Source organism: Lytechinus pictus, chromosome 3 (assembly GCF_037042905.1).
Source record: "Lytechinus pictus isolate F3 Inbred chromosome 3, Lp3.0, whole genome shotgun sequence".
NCBI lineage: Eukaryota > Metazoa > Echinodermata > Echinoidea > Temnopleuroida > Toxopneustidae > Lytechinus > Lytechinus pictus.
This window is the reverse complement of record NC_087247.1, coordinates 26,734,787-26,747,169: the sequence shown is the minus strand read 5'-3', so window position 1 is coordinate 26,747,169 and position 12,383 is coordinate 26,734,787. Positions and strand designations below refer to the sequence as shown.

The window sequence follows — 12,383 nt, the reverse complement described above, 5'->3', positions numbered from 1 at the left end:
TGATTATTCATCTTTTTTTTTCATCAGATGCACTTACAAGTAACAAAGTGTTGGTGTGTGAAATAGCCCAAATAATAGTAAATCAAAAATACCAAAAATGGATAATACAACAAACAACTTCCAAATTTGATCACTGATGTACTAATCTAGTCTGGTCTATGCCATGACTTTCTTTCTTAGAATTTGAATTCCACAAGATGCCATTTCAGGAAAACTTCTAAAACATCTTCATTTGAAAGTTAGTGCTCACCCCATAGAAAATGAGAAAGGTCATGTGAGAAAGGTTGATCATGAGATAATTTTGAATCGGTATATTGTCATATCCAGCAATGCCAGCATTATCATACCTTATCTGATCTGAAACAATGGGATCTATTTTTATAAAGTGGAAGTAATAAATCATTCACTACCCACCTAGGGAGTATGGGGTACCCAGTTTTCACACTCTTTAGAATAAATTGTTTGGATAGTTAGAAAAACTATGAGTAAGCGTGGTTTAACCTCTATGTCTGTCCTTGAGCAAAGTCTATGGTTTGCCTGTCATCTGATTCATTGAATTAGAAATTTGCTCTTGTAATGCATAAAGAATTCCTTGGCTTTATAGCTAATAGCTCTAATGATTTCTGCAATATTATGTTAAAAAGTCTGTAGTCAGGATTCTCATTTTATAGCTATAGGTTGAATTTATACCCTGGTTATATATATTTTTGGCCAGATTTTCATTTGCTCTTGCAAATCTACAATTGATAGATTAATTTTAGCTATCCCCACATCAATTTATACTCTTACTTGCAAGCACCAGAACATGAATCAAGTGCAAATTTGCAACCAAATACAAGATTTATAATTGATGTAAGGACTCGGAACAGGCTTGCAAATGATTGCAAGTTTCTCACAATACCCCGCTGGTTATTCTAATTAGCATCCCTTTAAAAATTTGCATAAATCAACAGTTTATTTCAAAAAGAATTTCTCGATATCAACAGACAGTCTCCTCACATATCAATAACTTCATTTGAATGTATACACCATTTCCTAATATGGCGTAAGTCTTGAGCCGTTAAAGGAAGTGGACATGGTGAGCTTAGCATGACTTTAGGGATTTCCTGCTTACTATCCTCCTCTGATGCAGTTTAAGTACGGTGGTTTATCAATGTGATATGCTGACTTGGGAAGATTGAACATAGTGGATCTAGGGAGTGAGAGATTCCTTTATCAGGACCAATGTCTGTGTTAGTTGACCCATAGCCCTTTTCGTAGAGTGATGAAAAGTCACAAGACCTCTGCTTAATCCATCTTAATCATTGTCTGAAGCTTCCTTCACCCCCCTATATTCCCCCCCAAGTGTACTTTTAATCGCAAATTGCTCTATTTGCCCCCCTCTCTCCGTCCGCCCCATGATTGAGAATAAGAAATATCTACAGTTGTGCTCATAAGTTAGTGAAACCCACAACAAAGTGCACTCCTTCGTGCCGGGTGTTGAATGTAGACAACAACGCTACAATGTTTGGAGAGCCCAGAGAAACAAATTTTATTGAATGTAATCCTATATCACCCGACTTCATAATGAAATGTCTTTTTTTTAATCACAGAACTTGAACACTTTGAATATTTTCATTGTCTGATGATGTTCACAAACTTTGTAGCACCACTGTATTAGAGTGAACAATGAATGCAAGCACAGGAAAGGATAAGGATTAATTAGAAGAAACCAGAATCAAGATCCCAGGAAAACTTGAGTGTTTATATGGAGTTTTTAATGACTTTGATAGAGAAAGACTGTGATTAATGCATGGTGTTTAGTACACTGTGGGTGACCAATCTCTTGGGATTAACACAAAGGAGTGATGTCATGGTGAGGGCGCAATAATTGCACGGAAGTATTATGCAATCCATAAATTCCACATCTCATTTTTTTGCCTTGCTTGAATTTTTAACAGGAGCTGACAGGTGAACTGCCCCTGGAGTACCCACGCCGGCCTGGTGAACAGCTGCCTCGGATCAAGAAGCGTGTAGCCACTGCCTTCACTCTCTCTGCCAAGGTCGTCAACGCTGGGGACAAATCAGGCTCACAGGTACTGGTCATTCATTCTTATGCTAATCATTCTTATGCCAATCACACCGATTCCAAACCGACCGTTGGTGTGCTGTTTGGAAACAACATGATATACTTGGTCGGTCTGGAGTTTGTTAGATTAAGCAGGATTTACTGACAAGAGACAAGAAACCTGTCTCGCAACAGCTGTACTTGGGTTGTTGGTTAATTATGATGCATCTGCTTTGTAGATTTTACTTTGTGAAGGGGGGGGGGGGGAGGAGGATGATACTTCACTCTTTATGAAAGGGGCCCATGATCTACAAAATGTTATTACAATTGAACATGGGTCCTATGATACCCATGCTTTACTTTCCTTTGCTTTCTCCCATATCGTCCCCTATAGACCAGTGCCATGCAATTAAGATACAGTCAGCACAATCTTACAATCAATATTATTCTTAAGTCTGTATCAAGCCATCTGTTGTTAAAGTAAATATATCTCTTTATGTTTCAAGGTGCAATAAGTATTTAACTTTGGCACATTTCAAAAGAAAATTAATGAGAAGTACATGATGAATTTTTTAGAAGAATTCTGCATTCTAGTCATCAGATACGGTATTATTGGTGTGTGAATAAAAAGTGATTACATCTGAACATATTCCTTGGTTGTATAGGAGACCCAGAATCTGAATCAACTGGAGAGTGAGATGGAGATCCAATCTAAGATCACTATCGCTGCCAGGAAACTAGCCGATGATCCAACCATCAGCAAGAAGGTCCGCAAGACAAGGAGAGAGTCTTACAAACGCTCTGCGAAAAAGGTGAGTGTCTCTGTGTGTGTGTTTGCGTTATTTTTGTTTTCTACTGGCATGTTTTATATAGAAATCATACGTCTTGGGACTGACCTTGAACATCATAATCAGAAAGAATTGAGTCAGGACTTGAACCATGAACCTCTAACTTCAATTTGTAAATTTGACCTGCAACTGAATTACAGACTAACCACTCCCACTTCGCAGTGCCATTTGACAATTCCAGTCAGTTTGTTGGAAAATTAGAAAAACTAATAAGAGATCAGCCATGTATTGTATTGTGGTCTGAGGTGAAGGAGATCTGGAAAGCTTAATAGGATTTTTTTGTGTAAGATTCCATATATATTTGTCGAAGATTCTACCTGAAAGTTATGAAATTTCCCTTTAGTAACCTGCCAGGTTGGGTGCTGTTATATAGGGAATCCAGTATACTCATACAAAAATCAATTGGTTGATAGGATACTAACAAGAGTCGTTCAATATGATTTGGAGATTATGTTTTCGCTAGAACCAACCTGGTACTATCGCCCTCTCTGTTTTCATTTCTTGCAGTTGGACTCCATTGAGAAAAAGCTGGTTGATATGAAGCAGAGTTTAGGCCTCTTACCTCAGGACCAAACACCAATTGATGATAGAGTCCATCAGTCAAACACATTACCAAGGAAAAAGAGCGTACCTGCTACCCCTCCATTGCTACGTCCATTCACCATCGGGGATCGCGGTCGCAGCAAGAAGAAAGAAGACAAGTCGAGTCGTTTGCGGTCCAAGAGCGTTCCGAGGCAGTTGTTCGAGAACGCCTGGAGATCGCCTTCCCTGGGCAGGAGGAAGGACAAGATCCTGCCCCGCCCCACGACACCCATTGAAATTTACAATGACAATGAGAATGGAAACGTGTTGAATCCTGAGAATGGACATAGGGTGCATCAGAACCATAGTCAGCATCCTCAGTCCCATCAACAGTCTCGGACTGTTTATTATGAAACGTCCCTGCAGTCGATGGCCACTTTGGACATCAACCATCATAGTGACTCGGGATCTTTCCGAGATGATAGTAGCACGTACTCGGACGGCAGCACCCGTAGCCAGCCGGAGGGTTACATGACCCATCCCAGGACTAGTGTAGACCATGGCAGTCGGTTGGCCCAAAATAGACAATCAAATTTCTCATCATCGATGGGGGACGTGACTGCAGCAGTACCACCTGTTAAATCTCATCAAAGTAGTAGGACATCGCCTCGCAGAGGCAAGCCCCCGATACAAAAGCGAATAGACAGGGGGCCACCGCCGCCTTACAATTCCCCAGGAAAGATGAGGTCATATTCGCAGTCTGGACGATATTATGAATCTCCTGAGGACACGTTAGGACGTGCGGACATTGACGCACCAAAGTTGCGACAGCATGCGTCATCCATGCATGATTTACAGTATGCCTTACAGGGAAACAACCTGCCTCCAGTGAGCGATGATGATTTGGAATATCACCAGCAGCCAACGTCTCTCAGTCAACCCCCTTCTCCTAAGAAACATGCCTCGTTGGGTAATTTAGCGATGAAGTCGAATAGTTTACCCGGCAGTGATTACGAGGATCAGCAATCGGTGAATTATGGCTCGCACCGAAGCCAAAAGTATCGTTCCCAGCAGTACCAGAAATACTCCGGACAGTCTCAAGACTCAGGGCTTCGTCACAGAGACCCATCAGGTAGTTATTATGCTCAAAAGAACTCCTCAAATAGGCTGCGTAATGGTTCTGGTGATAACCATCAAGCGTATAATCGGAATTTTGCCAGTCTTGACAGACTCGGCAGAGCGCGTCAGGATCGCGAACACAGACCATCGGTCGATACCACTGACTCTACGTATTACAGCCTTGATCGACGAGGCCATCACTATATCGAAGACACCCAGATATCTAATGACTCTAGCTATGCTAGTTTAGACCGACCCATGCACAAACCTCCTCTCCCGTCCAACAGCATAGACGACGTCTCCATGGCGTCGGCATCACGACGACGGCACAACTCCTTCTCTTCTCAACGCTCCACCAGCAGCTATTCATCCCAAGGATCCTCCAACCTGTCCAATCACCAGGGACAGCATCCCCGCACCCCTCTGCACCAGACATCCAGCGGGAGCAGTAGACAATCGGAATACTCCATCTACACTTCCCTGGCCTCTCTTTCCCCGTCCAACTCCTTCTCCAGTAACGGAGCCGGTACATCCTCCCACAACAGCACCTATAGCGAACCTCAGGCTGCCTCTATGTACACCACCTCCACACCCGTCCACCTCCAACCCAAGGTCCAACAAACCTACGGGACCAACATAGCAATCAGCAAGGCCCATTACACACCTGCACAACCCATGACGTGTGAACCGGTATCAAGATCAAACAGGCCCTCTCAAACTAGTAACAGGTAAGCCTCTTTTCCCCCATCAGTTTCTGTTTAAGCTACCTTTAAAGAGAATTTCAAACATTCACGTGAAAGCTTGTAATTGTTTTATTTTTCCTCCTAAACCTTTTGATTTGTTCATTCTTTAGAAATTTCCTTTTATTCTTTATGATTCTTGACTAGAGTTGGAAGGTTCTGTTATTTTAACTGCATGTTTGATAACTAGACAATATTTAAATTGCCTTCTAAAGTTTCCTACAAATATAAGATTAACTGGGTTTTAATTTGAGATAACTTTCTATTTACTTGATTTAGTAACTAAATGGTGATAGATTGAATTTATTTTTATATTTAAAGTTTTTTTTTGTAATACCATTTAATTAATATCTATATTCAGCATTTTACGCAATACTGCTGTTTAAAGAATTGCTCACCATTAATGAAAAATCCATTTATTTTACAAAGTCATGTCACTGTTTATGTTAGAAAGTTAGATTTGATTTTGCATATCTGATACAAGTTGTTTTGGGGATATGTTATATTATCTGATTGTTGTAAGATAATGAAACAATGGATATTACTTTTTCATATTTACTTTTGAAACTGGGCAATATTTTATGCTATGTCCTCATTCTTCATCTTTGTTGTCATGAATGATACATTCTTGGCCTTTCATCCTTAATCTCTATTAAAAAGCTCATGCTGTTTGAGTGATTAACAAGATTAACACCGTTTATTAATACTAACAAATTTGTATGTACAATACAGCTTCAGTGGTGGATCCAGGATTTTGACATAAAGGGGATACAAATAATACATTTGAAAATAGAGGGGGCGCAGATTACAATTTTCTTAGATTAAACTGTATTCATGTTGTTTTCCCAGATTGAATTATATTGATGTGTATTATCAGTGGGCAATTCTCAAAATATAGAAGGGTGTGTGCCCCTTGCCCCCCCCCCCTCCCCCGGCCTGGATCCGCCACTGCAGCTTCACAGGGATTTCTGCGGTGATAGGGTATTGTGTGTTGGATTTGTTACTAGAAGCAATTGGAACTTTCTTTGAATGGTCATAGTTAACTCGTACGGATCAGGATTAAAAATAACACATCCTTCAGTGCATAAAACATTAATCACAAGAGACATGACTCTTTATGTGCAATGGTAGAAGAAAAGAGAGATGGAGTGAAAGAGAGAGAGAGGGGGAAGAGAGAGAAAGAGAGAGAGAGGGATAGAAAGAGAGGGGAGAAAGAGAAAGGCAAAAAAAGGGAAAGAGAGATAGAGGGGGGGGGGGTGGGAGACAGTATTATACTTGGTGGAAGTAAGCTAAATGATATAACTGATATATTTTTACTATACTTATATAATAATGTAGAATTTTTTAACTTTTGGGACAATTCTTTGGTCATAATTAACACAAATAATTTAACTTCAAGTCATATATTCCATGGGCACATATAATTTCTATCACTTGCAGTATTATATGAATTACTCTCTTGAATACATGCTATTTTGGGTCTTTCTCTTATAAAAAACAACTATACAGATATTTATTCATTACCTACTGTTGCCATTACTTCGCCTCTTATTTCAATTTATGACTTCCTTTCATGTTGCATTATACATATGTATGATCAAAACTTACGAGTAAATTTATCCTTAGGGTTAGATAATCTGTATTTAGAGAAAGTACAAATATGAATATTCTCTTGCAGTAGGCTGTAAAATGAAGGCATTCAGAATAGCAGGCTAGTTTAAAAAGGCAACCCCTTTGCAGATAGTCATATTAATGCCTAATTGTAGAGTAGTATTCTTAATGGTAGTTATTAGTGAGCAGTTTATTAGTTTGTTGTTTTTTGTCTTATCTAATGATATGTTTGCCTGCTGTCATATTTCATTGAAATTGTTACGTGTTCGTGTGCCATGCTGTGTTTGCTCTGCATGATTTGATGTTCATTTTACTTGCACGCTTTCTCAAACTTTTCCTCCATCTTTATCATTTTCTTGCCCACAATCTTTCCTTGTCTTTCCTTTGTCCTTCAATCACTAAACCATAACAATAAAATTTTTTCCTTTGACTACATGTAACTAAAATGATAATAATACGAAAAAAAATCCTGACTTCCTGTTCCTATCCTAACACTTTCACCACTCACTTCATCATTGTCCCCTCCCACCCATCCATCCATCCATCCATCCATCTATCCTTCATTCTTCCTTCCTTTCCATCACATCACTCTGTTCTTCTGTCTATCACTACCATTGGGTGTGTCAGCCTTTCTGAGGATACTGACTCTAGCCTTCATTCCTTCACTACCACTCTTATAGAAGGCAGTCCCGTCCCGTCGCTATGGATGCATGATGACTCCTCCTCACAGTGCCCTACAGAGTAAGATCCTCCTTTCCCACTTTTTTTTTGTCTTCAAAATTTTTGTTTTTGTTTCTCACATTTTTGTTTGTTCTTGCTTTGCTTTTGCTGTATTTTATACACTACTCAAAAAAAGTTAAGGACCACTTTTTAAAACGTACATAAAGATTTTATACAAGGTGTTTTATTTCTGGAAATACCTCAGTACAACTGTCCTAAATGTCCTTAAACACGCTGTAATCAATTTCACGCATGGGTGGTTTCAGTTGTTGCACAATGTCTCTCGCATCACTGCACATCCTGAAAAGTGGGCCCCGAGGGGTATCAGCTACCGACATGAAGTGGTAAAAACGAATGTCTGAGTGTCTTTCAGGCAGTTCAGTAACGAGTGTGACCACCTCCTGCAGCAATAACGGCTTCACAGCGCTGTCTCATGGAGCTGATGAGGCGATTGATGTCTCTGACGTCCAGTGCATCCCATGCAGCCTCCAGAGCCACACCCAGCTGCTGCAGTCCAAGTGGATGGGCTTCGAGCTGGTCGAGACTCCTCCCCATCATGTCCCAGACGTGCTCTATCGGGTTTAAGTCCGGGGACCTCGCTGGCCACTCCATACGCTCAATCCCCTGGCCCTCAAGGAACTCGGTCACCACCCTAGCTCGGTGGGCACGGGCATTGTCATCCATGAAAATGATGTTTTGTCCCACATTTTCTGCAAATGGCACCACTATAGGTTCAAGGACCTCATCCCTGTACCTCACTCCTGTCATTGCTCCCCCTGGGACCACGTAGAGACGAGTACGGTTGGCGTAGGTGATGCCTCCCCACACCATGATGCTGCCTCCCCCATAACGGTCATGTTCTGCAATACAGGGGTCTGCAAATCTCTCTCCTGGTCGCCTCCAGACTCTCTACAATCAACAAATTGCTGACAACAGCAATGCCAAGATACAGCTGTCCAGGATGCCATCAAACACAATGAAATCAATTTCACACATGCAGTTCTTTCATGTCTCTTGCATCATTGCAATGTGCCCGTACAAAAGTGGCTTCCAAAGCATTTTCTGTCTTTAGTCTCTACAATCAACAACTTGCTGACAATAGCAATGCCAAGATACAGCTGTCCAGAATGCCATCAAACACAATGACATCAATTTCACACATGCAGTTCTTTCATGATGTCTCTGGCATCATTGCAGTGGGCCATAAGACAAGTGTCTTCCAAAGCATTTTCCGTCTTTAGTCTGTACAATCAACAACTTGCCTACAACAGCAATGCCAAGACACCACCTAAGTGAAACAGATGTAGCCAGAGCCCTAGGGATGCTGGAAGCTGGCCTCAGTCAGCGAAGAGTAGCCAGAATGATGGGCGTGTCACACAGTGTCATTAGCAGAGCAAATCAAAGACACCGAGAGACAGGGCTATACTCCGAGAGACCCCGCAGTGGCCGACCAGTTTCGACAACCCCTAGAGATGATCGCTACTTGACGAATCTCAGCCTCCGCAACCGCTTTCACAGTGCACGCCGCCTCAACAATGACTTCGCTGCAGCAACTGGAGTGATTGTTTCCACTCAAACAATCCGTAACCGACTTCACAGAGCCAATATGCATGCCAGACGGCCAGCTCAGTGTGTCCCACTCACCCCTGCTCACAGAAGAATTCGTCTCAACTGGGCCCGGGAGCATGTCAGATGGACCAGACAGCAATGGCGTAGAGTTCTGTTCACAGATGAGAGCAGATTTTCCCTTGACCACAATGATGGACGTTCGAGAGTCTGGAGGCGACCAGGAGAGAGATTTGCAGACCCCTGTATTGCAGAACATGACCGTTATGGGGGAGGCAGCATCATGGTGTGGGGAGGCATCACCTACGCCAACCGTACTCATCCCTACGTGGTCCCAGGGGGAGCAATGACAGGAGTGAGGTACAGGGATGAGGTCCTTGAACCTATAGTGGTGCCATTTGCAGAAAATGTGGGACAAAACATCATTTTCATGGATGACAATGCCCGTGCCCACCGAGCTAGGGTGGTGACCGAGTTCCTTGAGGGCCAGGGGATTGAGCGTATGGAGTGGCCAGCGAGGTCCCCGGACTTAAACCCGATAGAGCACGTCTGGGACATGATGGGGAGGAGTCTCGACCAGCTCGAAGCCCATCCACTTGGACTGCAGCAGCTGGGTGTGGCTCTGGAGGCTGCATGGGATGCACTGGACGTCAGAGACATCAATCGCCTCATCAGCTCCATGAGACAGCGCTGTGAAGCCGTTATTGCTGCAGGAGGTGGTCACACTCGTTACTGAACTGCCTGAAAGACACTCAGACATTCGTTTTTACCACTTCATGTCGGTAGCTGATACCCCTCGGGGCCCACTTTTCAGGATGTGCAGTGATGCGAGAGACATTGTGCAACAACTGAAACCACCCATGCGTGAAATTGATTACAGCGTGTTTAAGGACATTTAGGACAGTTGTACTGAGGTATTTCCAGAAATAAAACACCTTGTATAAAATCTTTATGTACGTTTTAAAAAGTGGTCCTTAACTTTTTTTGAGTAGTGTATTTTGTGCGATAGTTCAGTAGTGATTGCAATATCAGTTGTTGTGTGTATGTGTGTTAGCTTCTTTTGGATGTTATGTGGTGTCTGGTATGTGATGGTTTATATTTAGAGATTTGCTTACGATGGCAATAGATAGATGTTACCAAATAATTAGAGGGTTGGGGGGCAGTTGAGTGGTTGAACTTTGCCATGATGTATTTTCAGTGTTATGCTTGCTTTATTTTTTCTACCTTTTTATCTCTTTAGATAAAATTATTTAGGTGGACTTAACCCTAAATAAATAAAAAAAAGAGAATAATATTAAAGAAGATTTTATTTAGTGCTGTTACACTGAGTTTCATGCATGAAGATAGTGTCAACATTGATTGTCTTAATGAAAAAAAAGAAAAAAGAAGGAACATATACATATGTCATTTGATATGTATATATCTCTCTCTCTAAAAGAAAAAAAAATCATACAGAAAAGGAAAAAAGAAAGAAATTAGAAATCTGGTACACACTCATTATCATGTATTCATCTATGTTGTGCTTGATACTAACATGTTTTGAATAGAAGGTTGTAAATCACTTGCAGTAGACAAGTAAATAGTTATAGTTGTTTCAGTGATAACAGTGATTATTTATTTCTTTCAAAGAGTTGAAAATAAACTTGATAGCAAAACTGCTTGAAAATATGGAGGATATTGATATCAGCTTTTGAATTGAATTATGAGACACAAGAATTTCAGATTTTTACCCTCCATTACCTTGATTTAATAAACAAGAATCTGGTATCAATCTCTTATGCTACTTAAAGTGCCCCTGACCTTTTCATGTTTAAATACACTGATTAAAACTCAAATGAAAGATCCAGAGTACCAGCATCTACATGATGGCCTGCAGGCTGATAGGCGATTTTGTATCTTTAAGCCAAGTAAAAAAAAAACCCAAACAATTCGACTTTTCCCCGATCGGACATCCCTCCCTGATGATGGTTCCAGAGGCACCCGCCTCTGATTGAAATATCTAGTCTAGACTGACGGAACCATTTAGGACAAAGCAAAGATTAGAGAGTGGAAAGATGGTTGGGTCGATTTGGGAATTCCATTTCCTCATCACCTAATTGATGACTTCTCCCGGTATACTATGATGCACCCGAAGACTCACCCTAAAATTGACCTAGGTCCCTGGAGGAAGAGGTATAAGTGTCGACCTCTGAGGAATAGTTGATATTACCATGTCCGGATTTGACCCTCTACGAACCCCTTCCCCTCCTACTTCCATTGCTTTGCACTAAAGCCCTGACCTAGACCGATTTACAGGATGACTTTTGATTATCATTGCACCTGCCCACCTCAGAGTGACTCACACCAAGCAAACAAAGTTCTATTGTCAAGCACTGAGCTTGGTCTTTCATAAACGGAAGGAAATAGATGGAAAAAATGATGGGGGAAATTATCTCATCTGTCATTCTGCGACAGAAGTTGGCGGAATTCATTCTGTAATAATGTATAAGTTAATAAAATCCCATTCAGTAATTGAATTACTTTGATAAGTGCTGAGCTATTTTAATATTAAAATGATGGAAATCTTCAGAACTGGACCTTGCATTTTAATGCAATATGTTGAATGCTAATGGATTGATTGATGGTGGTAAGCTAAAACAGAGTCCTTTTCATCAAATGCTAAAGATTTCTTTAACAGATGCTATCATTTCCATTGATATAGTCCTATGCATTGTGTTTTGTGAGTTGAGGACTTGAAATAATCACACCTATTATTTCTGTGGATACATGTTTTGTATAAGCTTGATAGAATTATGTTGCTGATTTTTTTTTTAAATTTAAGATTTAATTCAGTATGTTCTCTTTTTTCTTTCTTTCAAACAAATCCTCAAAACTAAACTTTGTATACTCTACAATAATTCCTTCTCCCTTGAGCACAGCTCCTATTAAAGGGTGTGGGTAGTATGGGGCTATCCTAAGACCCATTGAATAAAATTATTAAAATGAAAAACAACAAAATACATTTAATATTTCTTTCAGTTTTTGTTTATTGATTGAAACCAATCAACATTATAATCACTCGAGTCCAGCCTCAAGTAGATCTCAGGGTTGATATTATGACTATTTTTATCCTATAAATGCTGACACATTGAAAGTGACGCCAAGGATAAAAATCATCAGATTAAATACCGTGTAGGATGCAATTAAATGATATGTCAAAATTTGTATTAT

The 12,383-nt window shown here is 40.7% G+C and overlaps 1 protein-coding gene across 7 annotated transcripts in view; it reads left to right on the top strand.

Annotated features, from left to right (window-relative positions):
• Positions 1 to 12,383, top strand: part of LOC129257528 (FERM domain-containing protein 4A-like) — a 33,663-nt gene that overhangs the window by 14,960 nt on the left and 6,320 nt on the right. For 2 of the 7 annotated variants that reach the window (XR_010293015.1, XR_010293014.1), the window contains exons 7-10: positions 1,941 to 2,075; positions 2,713 to 2,859; positions 3,403 to 5,264; positions 7,568 to 7,628. Coding sequence is in view for 4 of the 7 variants with exons in the window: in XM_054895874.2 (XP_054751849.2) it covers positions 1,941 to 2,075; positions 2,713 to 2,859; positions 3,403 to 5,264; positions 7,515 to 7,628 (2,258 nt within the window). In the remaining 3 variants the exon portion in view is untranslated. Of the gene's footprint in view, positions 1 to 1,940; positions 2,076 to 2,712; positions 2,860 to 3,402; positions 5,265 to 5,936; positions 7,330 to 7,514; positions 7,718 to 10,162; positions 10,544 to 12,383 lie in introns of those variants that run through there. The other 5 variants (XM_054895874.2, XM_054895873.2, XR_010293016.1 and 2 more) reach the window with 4 other exon arrangements.